At 43.3% G+C, this 25,985-nt stretch overlaps 1 protein-coding gene across 1 annotated transcript in view; it reads left to right on the forward strand.

Moving 5' to 3' along the window:
• Positions 1-25,985, forward strand: part of LOC122790521 (protein mono-ADP-ribosyltransferase PARP14-like) — a 2,292,317-nt gene that overhangs the window by 1,286,862 nt on the left and 979,470 nt on the right. The window contains exon 7 of the mRNA XM_044058072.1: positions 21,646-21,780. Within this exon, the coding sequence (XP_043914007.1) occupies positions 21,646-21,780 (135 nt within the window). The remainder of the gene's footprint in view (positions 1-21,645; positions 21,781-25,985) is intronic.

Consider the following 25,985-nt stretch of genomic DNA (forward strand, 5'->3'; position numbering starts at 1 on the left):
AGTGGGTAATCACTTTGCATCATTTCTTGGTAGCGATGCATATTCCCAGGAAGGTCAGCTGTCTTGCTGACATGCTGAGCAGACTCATACAACTGCCTCATGAGTGTTCTCTAAATTCATCTGTGGCTCATCAGATTTTTCATTGCTGGGACTTTCCTTGCTGCAGTCTTTTTTGCTCCCCCACAAACAACATCAAATGCAGCAAATATTTTGCCCTACTTCCCCCAAAGGGACAGTCCCCAAGAGATCCTTTTGTTGGAAATTGGACTCCTGGTCTCTATTATACCTTCTCCTCTCTTCCCCTGATGTCCAGGTTAATTCAGGAAGCAATCTGATGCAAAATCTCAGTACTGGCCCAACAAAATTGGTTCCCAGTACTGAAGCCTCAGCTCAGAAAGCTACCCTGATTATTAGTCCCCAGGAATGACCTTATTTCCCATCCATCCATCCATCCACGGTACCTCAAATTGATTGTGTGGTTTCTCCAATTTCAGTCATTGCCAGAGACCCTTCTTTGTCTTCAAAAGTAGTTCATATTCTGTTTGGCATTGCAGAAAGAGTCCACATGTAGAATTTACTGCAGTAAGTGGAAGCATTTTTTGGCTTGGCCTTTTGGTCAAGGGATAGACTCTTCAATTACATCTGCCCCTTAGATACTTATCTTCCTGCTACATATCTTTGATTAAGGTTCCAGTGTGTCTTCACTATCAAAATACAATTTAAAGCTATTTCCAATTTTTAATAGGGTATTGACTTTTGTTCCATGGCTTCTCACGGGTTATATAATGCCTTCCTTAAAGAGACCTTTCTACTTTACCTACCAATAAGAAAACCAGTTCCTCTGTGGGACCTCAGTTTTGTTCTTTTGACAAAGCCTCCCTTTGATTGTTCTTTTGACAAAGCCTCCCTTTGAACCAGTGTCTTCTGCTTTCCTGAAGTTTATGTCTTGGAAGACATTGTTCCTGGTGGCTGTCACTTCAGCCAGAAGAATCTCTCCATTGGATGTACTTTCTTGTTCGGTTTCTTATCTTGTATTTCATAACAGCAGAGTTTTATTAAGTAGAAATCCTTCCTTCCTTCCTTCCCAGGCTGGCATCTGAAGTTAATCTGAACCAGTCCATTCATCTGCCATTTTTTTCCCCAGTCATTCTTACAAGAGACAATATATTCTGCATACCTTGGATATCCATTGTCAGTTGAGATGTTACCTGGGTAGGACTAAAACTTTCAGTTCATATCCTTTGCTGCAAACATACTTGGTTCCAAAGTTTCTAAGTTTGCATTATCCAAATTGCTTTCTGCTTGTATCACCTTTGCCTGCTTGAACAACAGTCATCCTTTGCTATGCAAGCCCAAAGCTCATTCTACAAGATCTGTAGCCACCTTTATGGCCCTTTTCAGAAGCTCTTCTTGTTGATAAGTGCAGCAGCAATGTGGTCCATGCTACATATTTTTGTCAAACATTGCAAATTGGCTATAATCTCAAGAGCTATGGCTTCATTTGGAGCTGTGATTTTGAAAAGTTTCCTGTCATGATTCCACTGAGATGTTCAGTAGCTTGGGACTCTGACCTATCAGTCAGATAAGATGGACATGATGAATAGGTTATGCTATTTATATACTTACCATAAAACATGATCATTTCATCTTAGCCCATCCACTACAAAAAACATCCTTTCTATCCCCATTTTACTTGCTAACATCTAAAGAACTTGGAAGATCTTTTCCTCTCTGTCTCTCTCCCTTTCTCTGTCTTGCTGTCTTCAGCTTTATTGGACATACCTATTTTATTGTCAGTTAGCAAACTGGGAAAACTTAAGGAAGCTCAAAGTTGGAAGTCTAGTTTTGTCTCCTCAGATCCAATAAGCAAAAGAAGATCTGTCAGACATATTAGATGGAAGAGGTTAAAAGGATCCAACATTCTGGTAAGATCATAATTACTGTCTGATATCAAGGTGAAAAAATAGTAATAATACTTTATACAAATATTCTATTATATAAAGTAATTTTAAGAAGTTTTTATTTTTTGTTGTAGACTAACATGGATAAACATAATGGAGGTTTAAACAATTTACTCAAAACAGAATAATTAAAATGGCAGAGTAAGTTGAATGCTGAACAGCCTCCAAGTTTGTGGACATTTAAACATTAGATGTGTTCTAAAGTCATATCCTATGTGAAAAATGTTTGACTATTCTTCAAGTTATTCTGTTGAGTGAGTAAATAATTACTACTGCTTTAAACAAATATTTGCATTTTTTAGACATAATGTATATTTATTGTTGAATGTATAAGGAGAATGTTTTTACTAGACTTGAAGTTCATCATAAATCACTGCTGCTGCAGTAGCCTTTGCTATATGGGTTATATTCTGCCAAGGATATAATAGCCGGACAGTCATCCAAAGCTCTTGGCTCCCTTGCCATTTGCCCCCAGGCTGCTGTTTGCTCAAACTGTTTAAGGGGAAAAACAGCAGCTTGAGTGCCAAAAACCTTCAGTACTTCCTTGCTGCCCACAAGAGCACTCCTCCAAGGCTTCAGAGGATCAACAGTCAGCTTCTTTCTTCCATTGCATTTTACTACTTTGAAGTAATTGTTTCCAGTCCCTTTAAGAATTATCACTATTTTAGTAAATTTTCGGAAACTGCCAATTGATGGCTACCTTACTGTCTAATTTGTGTTTATCATTTATTTTGACACTGTTTCTGTGGAAAGTATATTACTTTTGCAAATGCTTGTGTGTTTCTTTTGCATCGTAAGTGTTTTTGGTGCTTGTGTACACTTGGTGACAATTTATCTTTTTATTGACTCCTTCCAGCAGTGCTTATGAAGGTTCAAGCTTCGTTCACAGTAGCAGTATGGTACAACTTAATGGTACCTCAGTTCCTCCTCCCTCTGTACCTAAGAAAAAGAAAACTAACAAAGATCCCTTACCAATACAGCAGGCTCAGTCAGTGCCTCAGCTACTGGTGGGTGTTCTGTTTTGGCCATTACTGGTTCCTCAGATAATTCTGCTTCTGTCCCAGAACCATCTGGTAGTCCCTTCAGCCACCATGGACTGAAGGATAGCCATGTACCCTGTGGCTGTTCCAGTGTTCGTTGGCATGGTAGAGCCACTTTCTTTGGTCATGGGAGTGTTTAGCCAGGGGAAAAGACACCTTCCCTAGGATGAGGTAACACCCATGAGTCTGTTCTCTTCCAGGAATGCCCGTAGAAAGGAGGACAAAAGGTTAAACAAGTATCTTCTTCTAACACATTTCCTGTTGATCAGGAGCAGTTTATTTATTTATTTTGCTAATGGATTATTGCAGGCTGTAAAACCTCTTGAAAATTACCTAAATATTTGTGAAAAAAAAAAAAAACAGGTCAACTCCCTCAGTTTATGAAGTTTTCTGTTTAAGGACAGGGTCAGGGCATCTTCTAATGTCTCTACCCAAATCCCAGATTCTGATTCTGAGAAAAGTATTTCCAAATAATCTCCTGTGGAAGTATTTTCTTTTTCTGAAACTGTTTCTAGAATGAACAATTATGTTTCAATGGGAGTAAGTTGAAATTCCCTCGTCTTTGAGGAAATGTGATATGATTCAAGTGAGTATTCCACTAACCATCCCGGTTCATCCTGCATGATAGTCAACATGCACTTTCTAAAAAGGCAGACAGACTTTATAAAGTTTCTCGGCCTTACAAGTATTTGTTTTTTTTTTTCATCTGACACTGAAGCTATCTCTATTTCTAGTCAAGTTGCTAATAAACATCTTGTTAAACTAATCTTTCTCTTATAGATAAAGATGGAAAGCTTTTGATAGATTTGCAAAGATAATTTATTCTTCTACTGGCTTAGCCTTTAGAATCCTGAATTGTCGGATTCATATGCTTGAATTATGTTTTGGCTTGTTTTGATAATGTGAAGGAATTTTTTTACCTCTTTACCCTTTTCAGAAGGTAGATTTTATCTGAATTCTGCTGATGTTCTTTGTGTTTCACTGTTGCAGTCATTACATTTGGGTTATCCTGCTGGCAGGTTGCCCTCAGTCGGCCTGAATTCCAAAGTCTTGGGTCCTGCGTCAGTTGCTGTCACCTCTTCCCTGACGTCAGGTCGTCAGGGGTATAAAAGATGCAGCCAACGCCATTTTCTTCAGTCTTTCTTGCCGCACGTTGCCCGAAGCAGTAGCAGTTCGCAAGTGCATGTCGGCCGACTCCTGAGATTTTCGTGTTTGAGTTTCAGATTCGAAGTCTTCGTTTAAAGCTAAGTACCCTGTTGGGGAAACTTTTTTCTTGCTCCAGACCGATGTCAGAAAAAGTTAATAATTGCATTTCTTGTGGGAAGCAAATACCTCATAAGGACTTTCACTCTTACTGTATTCCTTGCCTAGAACCTGACCACGACGTTTCTAGTTGTCGGTTTTGTGCTAGATTTAACCAATGCACTATTAAGTGTCAGTGCAATTTTGCATTAAGCTATTTTGGGCAAAGATTTAATTATACAGTGTCGTTGGATAGCCATCCGACTACCGGAGTTCACAAAAAACACAAAGAGAAAGAAAAGGACAGGCAACCAAGGTCCAAAACCGACGACGAGGCTTCTCCTAAGCCAGTCGCTGGTTCTCAGTGAGGTGCTTTTCGCAGCCCCTGACGCCTGCTCCTTTAGAGTCGCAGGCCACTTCCGACTCCCACGTGGAGTCGGCCAGGCCGCTGAAAACTCAAGGTATTGGAGCCTCGGAGACTATTCCCTCAGATGGGTCCGGAGCCGCTGAGCAGGCATCGGCTTCTGAGGGTGTATTCAGACCAAAACAATTATATATTAAACCGACTTCAGGTTCAAAGGCAAAGACTAAAGCACCTTTAAAGACAAAGAAACAAGTTCACCAGCCACATGGACAGGCCTCAGTGCCCAAAAAACAGATACTCAAAATGGCCGAGGACTTAATTACCTTGATCAGGGGTTCCCATCCCCCTCCTGATAAGCGGCCTAGGCAAGAGACAGAATATGAATCTTCAGATCAGGTTTCCATTTCATCTGATTCCTCTTCTGATCAGGAATATTCTCTTCCTCCCTATGAGGATTCTGATGCTGAAGAATCTATTCCTTCAGCTTCTCCTCCTGAGGACTACTCTTTTGGGGAATCTTGCATACCATGAGGGAGCACTTCCACTGGGAGAGCCAAGATTTTTCAGAATCTAAGAAAAGGCTCAGAGATTTCCTTTTACTACCTCAACACAGGCCACTAGCTATTCCACCTGTGTTAGACATTGTAGATGATGTGTTCTCAGAGTCTAGTCTGACTCCTGACTCCTTACCTCCAGCTCCTGTTAAGCCAGACAGATACTACAGGGTTCCTGACTCTCATAAATTCCTTTTCCAAAACCCTTCTGCAGATCCAGAAACTATTTTGCAGGGTCCCAAAGGGGTCAAGGCTTCCACTGCTAAAAACCCTACCCCCTCTGACAGTGATTCAAGGACTCTGGATAGATGGGGAAAAAAGATTTACACATCTGCTACCTTGGCTATAAGGGCCTTAAATTGCCAGTTTCATATGCTCAAATATCAACAATATCTCATGACACTGCTTAAACAGAAAATGATGGTAAATTCTGAATGTGCAGAAAACAAAGAAATGCAGGATTTACTGCATGCAGCTGAACAAGTTGGAAAGCATACTTTGCAATGTGGTTTTGATTCTCTAGAGGCCTCCTGCAGGGCCACTGTTACGGGTTCTGTCATTAGGAGGCATGCTTGGTTAAAGGAACAAAATCTGCCTGATCATGTCAAAGCAAAATTAGTAGATGCTCCATTACAGCATGATACCTTGTTTGGTGTTAAGGCAGAAGAGGTGTTAAAGAAAATGGAGGATAAAGCTAAATCTTTGCAAACGGTCAAGGATTTCTTACAGGTACAGCCACCTAAGTTTAGAAGACACTGGCCAACAAAGAATTGGTCCTTTCCAGTGTCAGACAGACCTCAAAGGGGCAGATCCAGACGCCCTAGAGGCAGATCCCAGCCCCAAGGTTCGTACAGGTCTAAGCAATGGGGTGCTTCTACCTCCAAAAGTGGAGAAGATAAATCACAACCATACAGGAGACAGTTCCAATGACTTCCCCCTGCCTGCACCAAGCATTTATCTTCTGGCAGCACCCTTAGGGGGAAAACTAGCACATGTTAAGTTGTCTATCTCGCCTTCATTCTTGTTGGATGGGTTCGGAGCCGATCCTCAGCTCCGACTCGGCCACTCTAAAAGCTCAAGAGCTAGTTCCACTGGCTCGAGGCTCCCCAATATCCCACAATGCTAGGCGGTAACTCCTCAGATCTCGTTTGCCGCTACAGCGATCGAGGTGCGTTCCTACCGGCTCAGGTTAGTTTTTGAAAAGAAACTAGTTTTTTTTCTTAGCCTTTTTCCCCTTTTTACGTTAGTTTTTCTAAATAGTTTTATACTGTGAGTAGTCCCATTCCATTCCCAGTAATTTTTTTCCCTTTTTCCTAAAACTCACTAAAAAATTTTCCCTTGGGCCTTAGGCCCAGTCCCTCCCATCCTAGTAGTGAGTGACTGTGTTTATAGGGATTTATTTGTCTAACTTAATTTAATTTAATTTAGTTTAAATTAATTTCTAAGTGTAATCGGTGTGTGTGTGTGTTTGTGTGGTTACACTTCTTTTCTTAGACATGTCTAAGGACTCAAAGGTCTCAGGCTTTAAGAAGTGTGACTCGTGCTGTCAGAAGATGTCCCTGACAGACGGTCACACTTCTTGTGTGTACTGCCTGGGACCTTTGCACCTGCAGGACTCATGTGCTGTTTGCCATGGCTTCAGCCCTAGAGTCCTGCAGGAGCGCAAAAATAAGCTCATTCTGAGGGGCTTATTGAAGCCTGAGGGTCCCCCGACTCAGTCTTCGGGGAAACCCTCGAAGCCTACCAGACTGTCGGCTCCGGTATCTGAGTCGTCTTCTGGGGCTTCGAAGGCTGTTCGAACATCGGCTCCGGCCGGAGCCGATGACTCTCGAACTCTTGTACCTGCTATTTCCTCTGCTCCGGCCGGAGCCGAGGCAGACATTGGTGAGTCGGCTCCGATCAGGTTGTCGGAACCGACCTCCAGAAAAAGGTCCCGGTCACCATCTATCGGCTCCGTTCATTCGGCTCCAGCATCTCCATTGCTGTCTGAACGGAGCCATAGATCTCACTCCTCTAGGTTGTCGAGACTTTCTGATCATGACCTTCAGAGAGTAGTGAGTCGACTTCTTAAGTCCGAGGCACTGGCCCAGATGCTTCAAAGCCCGACTCAACAGTCGATGGCTAATCCCATCATTCAGAATATTCCTCCTCCGACTCCTGTGAGTTCGGAGCCGGGGCGACTTGGACCCGAGACTGTGGCTGCGTCGGAACCAATACCTTTGTCTTCGGTACCATCGTCTGCTCCGATTTCTTCCTTGGAGGAATCTCGGCACCGGATTTCCCTCGTCGGCTCCGAGGGGGCGAGTGGCATCGGACCCTTGTCCGACCCCGCTGTCCCTCTCGGTGCTTCGGCGCTGGTGAGTTCGGCTCCGACATCGGCCTCGGAGCCATCACTGTCGGTGCCGGGGGAGGTTTTCAGCTTTTTGGAGCGGAGACCTCCGGCCCTGCCTGACAGGGGTGCCTTCGAGGTCATGAGGAGCGTGTTAGAACCTGGTTCAACCCCACAGTCGGCTCCATCTGCCCCCCCCTCCATGGTGCCTCCGGTGATTTCTGCTCACTCTCTCATCCTGGATCGCAGAGAGCCAGCTCCTCAAGTATCCCCAGTGGGGATCTCCTCCTCTTCTGAGGCCTCTCCTGACCCGGTAGGAGAGCCTCCTAGGAAGAGGCAGTGCAAGAGGAAGCACATCGACCCCCCCCCCTGAGTCTGTCACCTCTGACACAGATTTAGAGGATTCTGAAGGTTCCCCTCGTTCCCCCTCTGAAGATGTCTCTTTTGCAGACATCCTCGAGATCTTAAAACAGAGGGGGAATTGGCCAGCCCTCAACCCTTCAGAGGATGAATCTGTGTATCTTGAGGAGTTTGGCTCTCGCTCTTCCACCTCCTGGGTGTCCCCTCCTTTTGACCCCCTTATGCAAGTGGTGGTAAAGAAGGCCTGGACGGCTCCTGACTGTGTGGACCCCACCCCCAGGAGACCTTCAAAATTTATCACCGCCCCCAAGGACAAGGAATTTTTGACCAAAGGCTTCTCTGTGGATGCTATGGTGGTGGCTGCAGCCACCAAGAAGGAGCTAGCAGATCCTTCAGTGCCTGTCCATCCTCCTAACAAGGAGTCTAGGACTATGGACAGGTACGGGAAGCGGATGTTCTCGTCAGCGACCTTTTCTATGCGCTCGCTGAACTACCTGTGTCATTTCACTCGTCTCCAGAGAGATTTGATCAAGGAAGTGAGTGAAATGTTAAAGGACCCAACAGCTGCGGGTTTTCAGGACAGGATGAACTCTCAGCTGGCTACCGTCAATTCAATAGTTAACTCCTCCATGCGCCTCCTTTTGAATGCGGCTGATGGAGCAAGTAGAACGGCAGGTACAGGTGTGGCCTTACGTCGGCATGCCTGGATGCGGCTATGTAATTTTGCGGACCCTTTCAAGGCGTCCTTCACTAACTCCCCGTTTGATGGATCATCCCTCTTTGGTCCTCAAGTGAAGGAAACCCTGACTAGGTGCGAGACGGAAGGCAAGACTCTTTCTGCCGTTGGAGTCCGTTTTTCTACCCCTTCTAGGCCTTACCCCAAAGGCCAGAAGGGGGGAAAGATGTGGTTCCACAAACAATCTCAAGGAGCATTAACTGACGCACAGAGTCGGTTCCCCTCTAGAGGCAGAGGGGGGAACAATAATGGTAGACGCCGCCCTAGAGGCAGAGGGGGCCCGCAAAATCAGGGCAGTCGAGAAACCCTGAGGTGTTGCCCGACTGTCCACCTTCGGAGGCAGTCGGGGGAAGATTATCTCTGTACCCAGAAGCCTGGCAATCCCTAACTCAAGACAAGTGGGTACAGACTATCATTTCCGAGGGCTATACAATCCCGTTCTTTTGCTTTCCAAACCAAGCAAAAAAATCCCTTCCAGACGTTCCACCCAGTCAAAGGGGGCAAGCAGCTTTAGAAATATCAAAGCTGCTTGCAAAAAGAGCCATTCAGCCAGTTCCAGCAGACCAACAAGGATCCGGAATCTACTCCAAATTCTTTTTGGTTCCAAAGAAAACAGGGGACTGGAGACCCATTTTGGATCTCAGCAACTTGAACAAGTCTGTCAAGAAAACAAAATTTCGGATGGTCACGCTGCAGTCCATTCTACCCCTTTTGGGGCGGGACAACTGGATGTGCTCTATAGATCTCCAGGATGCGTACTACCACATCAAAATGAGCAGACGCTCCAGGAGTTTTCTCCGCTTCAGGCTGGGAACCAGTCATTTTCAATTCAGGGCCCTGCCCTTTGGTCTCACTACAGCCCCCCGAGTGTTTACCAAATGTATGGCAGTGGTCGCCTCTCATCTGAGACGTCAAGGATTCCAGGTGTTTCCATATCTAGACGACTGGCTCCTTACAGCCCCCACCAAGCATCTTCTGCTTCGCCAGAGACTATACCTTTCACACATGTCAGACATTAGGCATTTCAATAAATTAAGAAAAGTCTGTTTTGTCGCCTTGTCGTGTTATTACCTTCATAGGCGCAAATCTAGACACAGTCAGCATGTCAGCCAGACTCACAGAGCAGAGAATAGCGGACATACACAGACAAGTCTCTCTTGTCTTGCAAAGCAGCAAAATCAGAGTCAGACTAGTCCTGAAGGTCTTAGGGTTAATGGCGGCTGCTATCCCTCTTCTTCCTTTAGCCAGGTTCCATATGAGAATTTTACAATGGATGCTCTTCACTCAATGGTCATACCAACAACTTCCAATGTCCCATGCCATTGCAATAACACAATCGTGCAGGAATCATCTTTCTTGGTGGATCACATCCCCCCAGCTCTTCCTAGGAAGACCTTTTGTTCCTCCCCCTCCGGTTGCTACACTGACAACGGACGCCTCCCTGATCAGGTGGGGGGGGGCATTAGCAGGGCAGGACGGTCCAGGGCATATGGCAACCTTTCGAACGCCACTTGCACATAAATGTCCTAGAGATGAGAGCAGTGCTTCTAGCGTTGCAAGCCCTACAAGACTCTCTTCCCAAAGGGACTATAGCAATTCAGACGGACAATATGTCTGTAGTGTGGTACATCAACAAACAGGGCGGAACCAGATCCTACCCCCTATATCGAGAGGCACTCAGACTATGGCAATGGGCGATTTCTTCTCAGCGGTTTCTGTTAGCAACGCACATTCCCGGGAAGTCCAATGTAATTGCAGACAAATTGAGCAGAGCTATTCTCATGCCTCACGAGTGGTCTCTGAAAAATTCAGTGTTGGACAAAATCTTTCGAAAGTGGGGCCGGCCTTGCTGCGACCTTTTCGCTACTCCCCAAAACAGCAAGTGCGACGATTATTTCACCCTCTTTCCCCAACCAGGCCATCCCAGCAGAGACGCTCTAGTCCACGTTTGGCCCTGGGGACTTTTGTATGCCTTCCCTCCCTTTCCGCTGATATCTCAACTAATACAGAAAGCCATCGCTCAGAAAGCTTCCATGATCCTCATTGCCCCTTACTGGCCTCAACAGGTTTGGTTCCCATTTCTTCACCATTATCTGCTGGAGCAACCCTGGCATCTGGGCCCAGTTCCAGACCTCTTGACCCACCAGTCGGGTCAGTTGCACCGCTCCCTCCCTTCTCTGAACCTCACGGCATGGTTTCTCCAATTCCAACTCTAGCCAGGCTTCCCCTAATATCTCACTCAGTCCGAGATATTTTAATAGCCTCTCATAAATCTTCCACTAGGAAGATTTATCATAGTAAATGGAAACGTTTTTCCTATTGGGCGCATTCAAAGGATATAGATCCTTTCACTGCTTCCATTCATTCAGTTCTAGATTTTCTAGCTGAACTTTTCCACTCAGGTTCGTCTCCTTCTACCATCAGGGTTCAATTGGCAGCTATATCCAACTTTCATGTTGGAATCTCAGAGTCCTCCATTATGTCTCACAAACTCTGCAAGGCCTTTTTAAAGGGAGTTTTTCTCCTCAAACCTCCTATCAGGGATCCTCCTCCTCTATGGGATCTCAACTTAGTTCTGACATCCTTGATTCTTCCCCCCTTTGAACCTGCGGCTTCATGCTCAATGAAATTGCTATCTTGGAAGACTCTCTTTTTGGTAGCTGTTACTTCAGCCAGAAGAGTCTCTGAAATTCATGCTCTGTGTAGTCGATCCCCTTATCTTTTGTTTCATAAGGATAGGGTGTCCTTACGTACCAACCCATCCTTTTTGCCTAAGGTAGTTTCTCCGGCAAATTTGAATCAAGCCATTGATCTTCCTGTGTTTTTTCCTAAGTATTCCAACAGATCAGAACAAAAATTGCATTGGTTAGACGTTCATCGCCAACTTAGGTACTATTTGGACAGGACCAAACAATGTAGGAAGTCTGATCAACTGTTTGTTTCCTATGCAGAAGGCAGAATGGGCCTTCCAGTTTCTAAAGTATCTATTTCTAGATGGCTTACTTCATTGATTACATTTGTGTATGAGATCAGACATCAACAATTGCCAACCAAACCCAGGGCTCATTCAACTAGAGCTTTAGCTACATCTATAGCTTTCCAAGACAGACTGCCTATTGGTTCCATTTGTGCAGCAGCTACTTGGGCTTCTCCCCATACCTTCATTTCTCATTATAAGTTGGACTTAGCCTCTAGAAGCCGAGCCAACTTTGGTTCCACTGTACTCAAGAGTCTGTTCCGATAGGCCACCCGGGACAAGGTGCTGGGGACGCGGTCCCATCCAGCAAGAATGAAGGCGAGATAGACAACTTAACATTTAGAAGTTATGTACCTACCATAACGTTCCATGTTAGTTGTCTTCTTCTCGCCTTCTTTCTTGCGTCCCACCCTCCTTCCCCCTAGCCTGGACAGACCTAGAGGAGTTTGTTTGTGACCTTTACTTTTCTACCACCTCTATATATATATATATATATATATATATATATATATATATATATATATATATATATATATATATATCTTCAGTCAGGTTTAGGACACCTTTTTGGCATCCTATAGAGGTGGGTTATCCATTTTCTTCCATTTGATGGAACTTTTTCCTAGCTGGGCCTAGCTTACAAACGAGATCTGAGGAGTTACCGCCTAGCATTGTGGGATATAGGGGAGCCTCGAGCCGGTGGAACTAGCTCTCGAGCTTTTAGAGTGGCCGAGTCGGAGCCGAGGATCGGCTCCGAACCCATCCAGCAAAAAAGAAGGCGAGAAGAAGACAACTAACATGGAACGTTATGGTAGGTACATAACTTCTAATTTTTTCTCAAAATTGGCACATTATAACCCAGGACAAATGGGTTCTAGACATAGTGTCTCAATGCTACAAGTTTCACTTCCATACCCTGCCAAAGGCAAACGGTTGGCCAGACCTGCCAAATAATCAATGGGCAGAAGCTCAAAAACAAGTCGCAGCCCTCATGGACATGGGGGCTATTCAACAAGTGCCACAGCAAGAGCAGGGAAAAGGATTTTACTCAAGACTGTTCTTGGTACCCAGAAAGGACAAAGCATGGAGACCAATACTGGACCTATCTATTCTAAACACTTTCCTGGATATACCAAAATTCAAGATGTTGACCTTGCAGCAGCTTCTGCCCATGCTGGGCAGCAAGGCTTGGCTCGTGACTTTAGACCTAAAAGAGGCATACCTGCATGTCCCAATCAGACAATCGTGCAGAGAAGATACCTCAGATTCAAAGCTGGCTCAAAGCATTACCAATTCTCTGCACTACCCTTTGGCTTATCTACTGCACCCAGGGTCTTCACAAAATGCCTGGCACCAGTAATTGCTTTCTGCAGACAAAGAGGTTTGGATCTCACAAGGGATAATTGGCTAGGCTTAAAATGGCTCGCAAGGGCAGATAGCCTAGTACTAACCTATGAACCTAAATGTATCCTTACTTGGACGACTGCCTCATACAAGCAGAGAACAAGGACATTCTACTACAGCATCTGACATTTGTGAAAAGACTTTTTACATGCCTAGGGTACACAGCAAACAAAAAGAAATCAAAACTAGTACCCCCTCAAGAGATAATGTTCCTGGGTGCAAGCTTAAATACAACTGCCCAGATGGCTTATCTCACGCCAGACAAACAAAGGTAACTGACTACCTATTTCAAGGGAATGGCAACAAAGGCCCAGTTATCTGCAAGAAAAATTCTGCAGGCTTTGGGCTTCATGGCATCCTGCATCCTACTAATTCCATATGCAAGACTGCATATGAGGAAACTCCAATGGTACCTAAGAAGTGTCTGGACACAACATTGCCACAGCCTGGAAACAATGATTACTCTCATTCCCTGCTGCAACAGGAGTTTCGATGGTGGGCAAAAGCTTGTCACCAAAACAAGGGACAACCATCAGAGCCTTATGACGGATGCATCAGATTATGCCTGGGGGGCCCACATGGCAGGAAGAGGCATTCAGGGCACCTGGTCCACAAACCAAATATCAGTCAAAAAGAGATGCTAGTGGTTCCAAATGCCCTGACAGCCTTCAAGGACCTAATTCATCCGGGACAATTACTGATAAAGACAGACAACACCACAGTCATGTGGTACATAAACAATCAGAGGGGCACTCATTCTTACCCCCTTTGCAGACTAGCCATGGCTTTATGGGACACAGCATTGACTTACCAAGTTCATCTGCAGGCACAATTCCTGCCAGGAAAGGAAAATACTCTGTCAGACGAACTAAGCAGAAACCTCATGGATCCCCAGGAGTGGCACCTGGATCCACAAGACTTCAGCATGATAACAAAGAAATGGGGACGCCCAGACATAGATCTCTTTGCCTCCCCTCACAACAATCAGCTAAAAAGATTCTGCACAAGGACATATCACAGACAAGCATGGAAAGTGGACGCCTTATCTTTCAACTGGACAAACCTAACAGCATATGCCTTTCCTCCACTGCCTCTCCTCCCCAAGGTACTCCTAAAGGTCAGACAGGAGAAACCAAAAATGATTCTGATTACCCCAGACTGGCCACGTCAGTACTGGTATCCAATCTTAAGGAGCTTGTCTCAATGCCCAGCCTGGACCTTACCTCAAATACCTCACCTACTGTCCCAACAAAACAATCAGATTCTGCACAGCCAACTCGGGACCCTAAACCTGGTGGCATGGCGGATACGGTAACCATACAAAGCACACCTCTCAGTAAAGCTGTGATGGATGTCATTTTAGAAGCCAGAAGGCCTAGTACTAGAAAATCCTATGTTGGAAAATGGAAGAGATTTTGTGCTTGGAACCAAGCTCAAGGAACTGATACAGCTGTCCTAAATATTCCTCAGATTTTGCAATACTTACCTGAGATGCTAGACAAAGGCCTATCTTTTTCATCTATTAAAATCCATGCCTCTGCCATTTCAGCTCATTACAATACAGAGCCACCACTCTTCTCTCATCCATTATTAAGGCAGTACCTCAGAGGAGGCAAAAATTTAAGGCCTCCAAGGAGAACACCAATACCTGCATGGGACCTCAACTATGTCTTGGAAAAACTAACCTTACCTCCTTCTGAGCCAGCTGCTACTGCGGATATAAAGTTTTTATCTTGGAAAACAGCTCTGCTCCTAGCAATAACTTCAGCAAGACGAGTGTCAGAGCTACAGGCTCTCATGGCTGTGGAACCCTTTATCATTTTTTATCCAGACAGGATCTCACTGAGGACAAACCCTACATTTATGCCTAAGGTAGTATCCAGTGTAGCCTTTAACCAAACTATTCATTTGCTAACTTTTTATCCAAATCCACAGAACAAGGGGGAGAAAATTCTGCATTATTTGGATGTACACAGGCAACTTAGATTCTACTTGGACAAAACTAAAGTTTTCAGAAAGACAGAGCAATTACTAGTGGCATATGCTGCAGGATCACAAGGAAAGGCGATCTCCAAGCAGACTATTTCAAAGTGGATAGATCACAGCCTGGCAAACCAGTGCCTAAGGGCATTAGGCCACATTGACCAGAGCTGCAGCCACTTCTGCAGCCTTTCTCAGGGGAGTACCAACCAAAGACATTTTAGAGGCTACTACTTGGAGTTCAGTGCACACCTTTACAAAACATTACAATCTGCCTCTTTACTCTAAATCCAGGGCAGGCTTTGCCTCTGCAGGGCCTCATAGCCGCTCCTAATGCTGTTTAGCTCCAGCCCCCCAACCATAGCTTTGGGAATCTACCCAAATGTAATGACTGCAACAGTGAAACACGAAGAACATAGTACAGTTGTGTACACTTACCATAAATGTAGATGTTCGAGTGTATTCACTGTTGCAGTCCAGGATACCCACCCGCCATCCCCCTTATTTTTGATGGAACTTATCTTTACTTCTCTAACCTATACAACCCATGTGGTGTATTTGCTTGTAGATGAAGGTAAAATATATTTTGGTGCATGTATGTTTTATTTACATATTTTTAGTCTGCCTTTTTGGGGGCACCTGACATCTGGGGCAAGAAAAACTGAAGAAAATGGCGTTGGCTGCATCTTTTGTACCCCTGATGACCTGACGTCAGGGAAGAGGTGACAACAACTGACACAGGACCCAAGACTGTGGAATTCAGGCCGACTGAGGGCAACCTGCCAGCAGAATAACCCAAATGTAATGACTGCAACAGTGAATACACTCGAACATCTACATTTATGGTAAGTGTACACAACTGTACTTTTCTACTGCTTCAAAGGAAGCTAAACATTCTTCAAAGTATCTGTCTGTCCATCCATCTATATAGCTTCATAAAATTGTACTGACAGTGTCCAGGGCAGCTGCTACTGCCACTGTCATGAGGTGTTTTGCTTGGGTTCTTAATTAGAGGGTTTCTGAAGATGTACAATCTAAAATCTTAGATTCTCCTTTGGATAATGAGGCTTTATTTGGACAGCCTGCTACCCAGGTATTTAAATAATTTAATGAAAGAGGGAAGCTTATCCAGGAGGTTACTACATTTTTTTCAGCCCCCTTCTCTAAGTCTTGAAAATCCATAGCTTCTTTTTTTTCAGAAAGCAAAACAAGCAGACACAACAAATCGATGGGAAGTAGAGTCTTAAGAAAAAAAGTGGCCAAAACGGTCTTACGAAAAAGAAGGAATATTACAGAAAAAGGAACAGTCCACTAGTAATGAATAACTGTTGCAGCACCCTTCTCACCACTCCTTAACATCTATCCCAGACTCTGCATTTTCATTTCCACTTTGGTAGAGGATTGTCTTACACAAATGGCTTCTAAAAGTTGTACAGTAGGGCCACAGATGACATTGGGAAAGTCTTAACTCCTTTCAAGGAATCCCCCTCATCCTTCAAATCAGACTTCCCTATTTCCTTATAGGTTCATAGGTTCATAGGTTCATACTAGGCTATCTGCCCGAGGGCATTTACAAGCCTAGCCCATCGTTTTGTGGCTTACACCACCCCTTTAGTATGGGGAACTATACCCATTATTTTGCTGTGCCTCTGTCGAGCAGTGACACTGAGGTAATCCCTGGGGTATATCTGGGATCTCCCATCCATTGGTCAAGATTTCTCTTGAACAAGGCCAGCGAGGTGCTCTGCCTCACATATACCGGGATTTTGTTCCACAGCATAGGGAGTCTTTGGGTGATGAATCTATCCCTCCAGCACGTCCTATTAATAGCCGTGTCGAGGTTTAAGTCTCCCGCCCTTGTGGCTCTGATGGATCTAGATTTTTGAGGTGAAGCATATTCATCAAATCTGGGTTTGACATGGCCTTGTATGTTAGGCAAAGGTCACCTCTAAGCAAGAGCTGGAGTTCTTTCAGTCGGGCAGCATAGGACAGATTTTTGAGACCCTTTATCCTTTTGGTGAGGAACTTTTGTGGCCTCTCCAGCTGCTGCAAGTGTCGGGTCAGATACATTCCGAATGGGGCATTGTACTCAATCATTGGTCTGATGAGTGATGAGTAAAGGGAGACCATGACCTCCCTTGATCTAGATGAGAATCCCTTCATGATAAGGTGGGCAATGTAGAAGGTCTTCCTAACTACTTTAGCTACATGGGTGTCGAATGACAGACTACTATCAACCTGTGCTCAGTGGATTGCCACCTATTTGGTAGCTAGGGGTAACCTTGTTTTTCCCGAAGGGTATGACTATGCATTTTTTGGCATTTAACTTTAGGCCATGGCTCTGGCACCAGTTATCCGTTTCTGTGAGACCCTTCTGAAGGATATCTGTGTCAGATGTGTTTTCTGCTACGGCGCCCAGTTTGCAGTCATCTGCAAACTTTGTCAGCCATAACCCTCCTGTGTTTGCTTGTACTTCGGAAAAGTAGATGCCAAACAAGAGTGGGCCCAGGACTGAGCCCTGTGGGACACCACTTGTGACAGGCTTTGAGTCTGACATGGCGCCAGCAACTCTGACCCTGTGGGTTCTGTCACTCAGCCAGTTTGCAACCCATCTTGTGATGTATGGGTTAACATTTAAGCTGATGAGTTTTTCAATGATACCCGAGTGGGGTATTGTATCGAAGGCCTTCGCCAGATCGAGGTAGGCTGTATGGACTGCCTTTCCCTCATCAATGGCTTTGGTGACTGTTTCGAAAAAGTCAACCAAGTTTAAAAGGCATGATCTGCCTTTGACAAAGCCAAACTGGGTTGGATCCAAAGTCTGCAAATTCCCTATGTCTTTATTTATGAGGTCCATTATGATCCTCTCCATGGCTTTGCAGATAAGGCTTGTCAAGCTAATGGGCCGGTAATTTCCAGAGCCATTTCCCCTAGCGCAGAGGACTTAATCATCATATTCTCATTGCTACACATTTAAGAAGGTTTTTGAGATTTTCTGTGTCTGGGTTACATCCTCAGTTTTCTGTATTGTCCTTGGATGGTTTTCTACTCCAAGGGTGTTTACAAAGTGTCTAGCTCCTGTGATAGCCCTTTACAGATTTCATGGCTTCCACATCTTTCCTTATTTAGATGACTTAATTATCTTTGCTTAGTCTTTTTACATGGCTAACAAATCTCCGTATGGAACTAGGTTTTCATACAATCAAAAATCCATTTTTGTTTCCTTCTCACAAAATTGTGCTTCAAGGATGCCTTCTGAACTCCTCCATGCAAAAGGCATTCCTGACTCGAGAGAAAAGTGTACTTGTATCTGAAATTTTTCTTAAATTTTTTCCATCAGTCTCAGGCTTTGGCAAGAGACTTTCTCGTGACATTAGGGTTCATGGCTTCCGCAGTTCTCATGATACCTATGGCCAGGTTGCATACGAGAAAAATTAAATTGTTAAAAAAAAGTTTGGATGCAGCATTCTCACCCACTGTACTTTCACATTTCAGTTTGGCATTTGTAAAGAAAGCGAGAGAGAGAGCTTCTTTAGTGGATAAATCAAATGTCTGAATCTAGGTCTGCAGTTCTCTCTGGCATCCCCTGCTCAGTCTGTAACAACAGATGCATATAATTTTGCATGGGGAGCTATATCCATGGGGTAAAATTGTAATATCTTTGGAACAAACTTGACAGGTCAAACCACTTAAATGTGAGAGGGATGCTGGCTGTGATCCATACTATATGGAATGGTCTCCAGAACCTTTGCAGTTGTTTACAGACAACACCACAGTGATGTGGCACATAAATGGGGGGCATCAGGCCTTGCCCTGTGTGCTGACTGGCTATGGTAGCCTGTGAGGTTGCAACTCAGCACTGTCTGACCTTCCATGTCTCATACAGTCCATCAAAGTAAAACGTAGTTGCAGATAAGCTGAGCAGGACCAAGGCAGACCATCATGACTGGAAATTAAACAAGAATGTCTTGTGGGGAACACCTCAGATAGATCTGTTTGCCTTGTCTCACAACAAACAGCTCAACAAATTTTGATCCACGATTCTTTTAAGCAGACGTATAAAACAAATGCCTTTTCATTCTGTTGGAAGGAAGTATTCCTGTATGCATTTCCGCCATTTCCACTCATACATAGGGTCATTATGAAGATTCAGAATGACTCTCCAAATATTACTGTGGTGACTCCCTTCTGGCCAGACAATATTGGTTCTTCCTTCATATGGAATTGTCCAAGGGCATTTTACCACAAGCTTCACATATTGAATTCACTCACACAAGACATAAGGAGTTTGATAAGTACCAAACTGAAACATCTTCAGCTGACTTCCTGAATAATTCAGTTTTGATACCTTTTAGGCACCTTTTATCTGAGGATGTGCAGCAAGTATTCAAGGAAGCAAAGAAACTTGCTACTAGGAAGTCTTATGCAAGTAAATAGATGGGGTTCACTAGCTGGTGCAACACTAAGAATCAGGTCTGTTTCAGGGTTTTTTGTCAGTAGTTTTAGAACATTTGTGAGTTACTGTCCTCTGCCATATCTTACCCTCCATTAAGGTTCATCTTACTCCTCTGTAAAAGTTCATCTGTCGACCATTTCACCATGTCTGGCCATGAAGCCTCCTGTTTCTTCTCCGACTTTGGTCAAGCAGTTCTTGAAAGAGGTTTTACATGTAAGACCACCTACGAAACAGGTCACACCTTCTTGTGATCTCAGCTATGTGCTTGAAAAGTTAACTGTGTCTCACTTTGATCCAGCTCATCAGGCTGATTTACAGTTTATTACTTAGACGTTTGTGTTACTTAGTGCTCTGTCGTCTGTGGGAAGAGTATCTGAGTTGCAAGCTGTTAGGGTGAGTGAACTGTATTTGGGATGCTGTCCCCTCATTCATGCCAAAGTAGTTTTAAAGGTTACATTGAATCAAGCTGTCAGACTTTGTGTTCGTTCCTGAACCAAATAATAAACAAAAACAGGGAGAAAGGATTCTGTATACTCTGGATGTGCATAAACAACTCGAGTATTATCATGACAGAACTAAGTCCTTCAGGTAAGCTGTACAGCGGTTTTATTTCCTATAAAGTGACAAACAAAAAGGGCTACCCATATCAGAACAGGTTATTAACAGATGTTGCATCTTGCTATTTCTGTTATTCCCACCATAATAGAGCACTTCCAGGCAGGGTCAAGGCAAATTCTACTAGAGCCATGTGTTTGATGGCATATTGGAAGGAGGTGGACTCTAGAAGCAGTCTGATTTGAAGGTTGAGGGGGATAACCTGAAAAGGAGTTAGACTTTCCCAATGTCATCTGTGGGCCTACTATACAACTTTTAGAACTCATTTGTACAAGACAATCTTCTATCAAAGTGGAAATGAAAACGCAGAGCCTGGGATTGATGTTAAGGACTGGTGATGAGGGTGCTGCAAGAGTCATTCATTACTAGTGGACTGTCCCTTTTTCTGTAATATTCCTTCTTTTTTAATAAGACCGTTTTTGCCACTTTTTTCTTTTGAAGACTCTGCTTGCCTTCGATTTGTTGGGCTTGCTTGTTTTGCTTTCTGAAAAAAAAAGAGGCTGTGGATTTTGAACGCTTACAAGGGGGACTGAAAAACCTTAGTAACTTCCTGGATAAGCTTTACTTTTTCATCAAATTGTTTAAATACTTGTATTTAAATCTACAAATCTAATTCCTTTTCCAGGTCCAGGCTTTGCTATGAACATTCTCTAGGGTAACTGGTGTAATAGTTAAGGTGTTTGCCTCACAGATACAAAGTATAGGCTCTGATTCACACCTTTGGGAGGGAACTGGGCTAGGCTTAAAATGACCCACTGGGACAGCTAGCCTAGTAATTAACTATGAACTCCTGAATCCTGATCCTTCCTCCTCCCAAGATGTGTAAACTGGCAATCTACACAAATAGCTAAGGCTATTACAGCACTGATTTATGATAAACATAGTACAATTGTGCAAGTTGCACTTAACATAACAGTCAATGTTCTATAAAATCACTGCTGCAGTAGCTGCACCCTCCCTCCACCCCCCCCAACTTTTGTATATGATTTTTTTTTCTAAAGTAAAAGTTACGTATTCCTAACATTGCTTTGTTTTCAGGACAATAGCCACCATATTTTCAGTTAGCAAGAAAGTACTGAAGGTTTTTGGTGTCCAGGTGTTTCCTCATTAAGGCGCTTGAACTAAAAGTAGCTTGGGCGCATGTGTGGAGAGAGCCAAAGGCTTTGGAAGAATGGCCAGCTGTTATATTGTTATATCCATAGCTGGACATGAACCCATATAGACAAGGCTACAAAAGAAGTCATTTAATTGAACATCTGCTGTTATGGTAAGTGCAGCTTATATGACTGACTTTTCTTAGGCATTTCATGACTCAAAAGTATGCTTTTTTAACACTGTTTATTTTGTTTTGGTAATACATCTTTAAATGCCATTTACTGTTTTGAATATATTAATTACTGTAGTCACATAACTAATTTTCCTGTATTTTTAGACATAACTGTTAACATTTTTCTAGTTCTGAAGATGCCCTGTTGTGGATGAAAGCATTAATCTACTGGAATTACTGAATTTTAAATAAAATATTCACCAAGTTTTCATACTAAGAAGTATTTTGTTGGTCTTGTGATTAGTCTGTTCAAACTCCTGACAGGTCTTCATTAGCAGAATGTCACATTTGTGTCAACAGGGACGTACATTATCCCTACCCAGAGGCCTGTACCTCAGCCGGCAGAAGCAGGCATACAGGACCCACCTGAGTAGCCTGCAGAAGTTTCATTTCCACTGGAGTCCACCCTCACAGATGAGATATAAATTCAGGCAGGTACGTGCACTGCTTTGTGCCCTGTATACTTCTTGATATATCATCTGCTATGTATACTGTTTGTATTGGATGACTTATTGATGCTTCTCCATGTTTGCCCACATGTGTTTAGATTCCACTGATGTGATCTCCATGATGGGAACAGCAGACATGGGTGAGGAACGCACACTAATCATCAACACTGACATGGCCCAACTTTGCTAAGCTGGCCGTGGAAGATCGTGGGTTAGCATCTACAGCAGTGGCGCCTCCAGCTGATACCAACAAGGAACAGCAAGAGCTGACACTGGTACTGATCAATAAAGCCTACACTGGCGATAATAGTACCATGAGATTCCTCCCACACAAATATAGTCCAAGATAAGAATCATGTGTCATGCTGCTCTGCTTATGTCAAGAGTGGTAGCGGCTCTGGAGAACATGAGAGACAGCACTCACGCCTTGGGTCATTTGTGATATCTGTAGTGTCTCCTGATCTGTCAGATTTGTCATAGAGGCACACAGTGCAGCAGCTTACTATGCTCTGTACTGTACATTGACAGCACATACACTCATGTACACTATTGTCGAGCAGTCTGTACTACATTCTTAAGTCCCCTCTACTAGTCACTCTTGAGGCCGTGTGCATGCTCATAATGTAGACTCTGCAGAGACATAACTTACATCTAGACTAGCAGTTCTGGACCCAAAAGTATTGCAGTATGGCTTTTTTTTTTACCATGGACCACCCACTGTCAGCATCTGATTGTAGCAGGCCTGTGTTGCTTTGACAGGACTTTAAGCTTCTTGTAATGGGCCTTGCACATGCTGTGTGAGGGTTGCAAGGGTGTTCTGTTGCAGCTGGTGGCCATAGCCATGAATGCACCCCTAATACAACCCAAAATAAGTGATATCAACTGTATTTATATGTACGGTTCTGGATGGCAGATGGGGAATGTTGGCTGTGGTTATAATCAGCAAACTGTTTCTGGATGCATGTACATCATTCTTTGATAACTCACATAGTCCCACGTAATTTTTTTTTTTTTTTTTTTTAGAATGTGTCCTTAGGAGAATGCCAGTTACAAGTTACTCGTTTGTCAAAAGGGGGGTGTCATGGATACTTCATAGGTGCTTGTAGAACACACGTAAGAATATACCTTTAGAGTTATACACAAGCTAAATGTTGACAGAGTAAGTCCCATTCTTATTTCATGATACACCCTCAGCACCAGGTTCGATACAGATCTGTAGGCAGCTAGAGTCTGTTGCACCTAATACATAAGCTAACCTACTACCCTGTAGTAGAATACTTGTGCATTGGTATCATATTCCATCCCTCGCTGTCATGTGTTATGTATTCCACGCAAGTTGTTGTGTGTATATATGTATATATGCGAGGAATGCAGCCAGTATCTTTTGTACAAATGACTGCAATGTGCCCAGTGTATTACTTGCTGCTCGAAGGAAACTAACTATTGCAGCTGATATCCATAAGAATGGGGTAGCCACACTGTACATTTATGGTTACCATATATGACAGCTGTCATTAACGGTGTCCTGAATCTGTCTACCCTGAACTGGTCAAGGAGCACTTCAGTGACCAGCACTTTAGGGCACTGTCTTACATAGATTTGCTAGCATCATTGTGGCCTGGCTGTATGTGCAGCTTCTGCATTACCTGCATTCCTCTTGTTTTGTTCTGTCAGTGTGCATATAATGTTTGCTACACAGTAGATACATTTAATATTGTGTGTTTGTATACATTATTAAAGTTGAATGTGCACCACTATGGCTGTGCTGTGAAGTACTTCATTTTATACGGTTCACAAATCATGTGTGTATCAGTGACACTGTCATTTGCATCACTCTTTTCTCTGTTAACATTACTTCATCTTTTGCTGTCTTGTGTTGCACAGTCTTGGAAGACCTTGTATCATGCCTGTTTTATGTCTCTGCTGTATTGTTAAGTGCAGCTTAACTGCTCAGTGGTTTCTCTTCCTCATGCAGTATCACTGTGTGATAATTTATTCCTTTATGATGCTCAGCCTAAGTTATGGCTGTGAGTTAACAGTCCCATACAAAGTAATATAAACGTGCTTACTTCATTTTGTTGTTTGATGCCAAAGAGGAAATATATATCCTTGACTTCAGGAAGAATATAGTGGAACAGTTATTAATTGTAATAATATGTGATCTTGACAGATTGTTGAGCAGATGGTAGGAGGGTAAGTATAGGTGTAGAGGTAGTGAAGAACCATCTTCTTTATTTCAAAATAGTTTACAAAAACAGGTGCTGAGAAGCATTCTGTTAGGTTTAGAGGCTTTCTTCCCAGCACTCAAGAGATTAGGCATCTCGTCATTGCTAACATTGGAGAATTGGTTGCAGACACACTATAGTTATGAAATTGCCTATACTGAGTGAGGATAGTAAACTTAAATACTAAGTGAGAAACATTGTTCTTTTTTTTTGTATACTAAGGTTGAGAAATATTTTCTCTATTTTAGGAAGCTGACAAATGTTTCATGTAGTTTTTGCCTCTGTGCTTGCCAACCATCAAGTGCCCCACTGCCCAAATCATATACGCCCATTCATTCCCTTTACCCAAAAGTTTCACATGAGATCAGTATGATAGCTGCCTGGTTAGAGAAGTGCCTTTCAGGCAACATTCAGGGTACTTTGTGTCTTTGCCTGCATCCTGGCAGTGACAATGTATGTTACAGTTTAAACCAACATCTCGGGATAGGGGGCCTGGTGATCAGTGTCACTGTGAAAGTTCACAGATTGGTGTCGTGGAAGCCTGATGCCCACCCCCATGCCACATATTGCATCCCAGCCCCATGCCACATATTGCATCCCAGCCCCATGCCACATATTGCATCCCAGCCCCATGCCACATATCTGTATCCCGGGTCACATATTCGTATCCTGGTCCCCCCCCCCTTGGAGAGGATCAATGTAGTTGACTTCTGGCTGTATTCTGCCCCAGGGTAGGCATGCCCATCCTCCCTTACCAGCACCTACAAGCCCTGGAGCTGTTAATTGGGTCACCTGGGGTGCTAAGTATGAATAATGTTGCCCTCATTGTATTCTTTTTATGTTGTAGTTGTAAGATTGTTATCTCATTATGCATTGGTTTTGCATACTTATTCTGTGAGCGCTTAGACTAGGCCACTTACTTACCTGGTTAACAAATAGCAAATAAATTGAATTGGCCAGCTTCAAGGGATAAGATGGATGAAAGGCCAGTAATTTGTCCTTTGCTTTATCAGTGGTGAACCCATAACAAGTGAGTGCAGTGATGGTAGCACTATGCAGCTAGAGTGAAAACAACCAAAGTACAAATAAACCATGCATAAAGTAAAATAATTCAATACATTCAAACCTTGTTCAGATAAATCATGCATAAAGTAAAATAATTTAATCCATTCAAACCTCGTATAAATAAACCATGGATAAATAAAATAATTTGACCCAGTCAAACCTCGTACAGATAAACCATGCATAAAGTGAAATAATTTGATCCAGTCAAAACTTAACAAAACAGAAACTAAAAATGAAGCTGTGAGTAATTTAACATAACTATCGATCATGAATACTACAAATGCAAAAACTGATAATCGATGAAAATCTGTTGATATACATTTGCAGTTATATGTATGATGAGAGGTCTAGATACTCGAAAAGAAAGTCAGAAATGAAGTCTGTAAAACAGTACCCAATGGAACTGTGAATGTACAAGTGATAATCACATAAGCTAAATGCAGAAAGATTCACTGAAAATGATAAAGCTCTCAAATGCCCAGACACATAAGAAAACTTAGTGGAAAATTTAAAGGCTGCAATTGTGCTCTAGGTGTTACAACTGTCTCAGTCTGCTGCAAAAGAAATTACAGATAAAAAGTTGCAGCATCTTGTAGAGTTGCAGGCTGATATGCAGTCTAGGTGGAATACAAGCCTTACAAAACAGCAATTGGGATAAATAATAAAATGTTATAGCACAGAGAATATAGTGGCATATAAATAAATAAATAGTAACAGGTAATGTGTACCAGGAGTGAACAGTAGAAGCTTTATGTTAGCGATAACAATGGTCCACCCTGGAAGCGTCCTCCATGAAGTGCAAGTAGCCCAGTCAAAGTCACAGGCAGGAACTGAACCCCAATGTTATGAACATAAAAGTCTAGATTAATAAGTACAAGTACAAATCTAAGCCACAGCCAGT

Source organism: Protopterus annectens, chromosome 16.part0, assembly GCF_019279795.1.
Source record: "Protopterus annectens isolate FY-2018-M chromosome 16.part0, PAN1.0, whole genome shotgun sequence".
NCBI classification, from domain to species: domain Eukaryota; kingdom Metazoa; phylum Chordata; order Ceratodontiformes; family Protopteridae; genus Protopterus; species Protopterus annectens.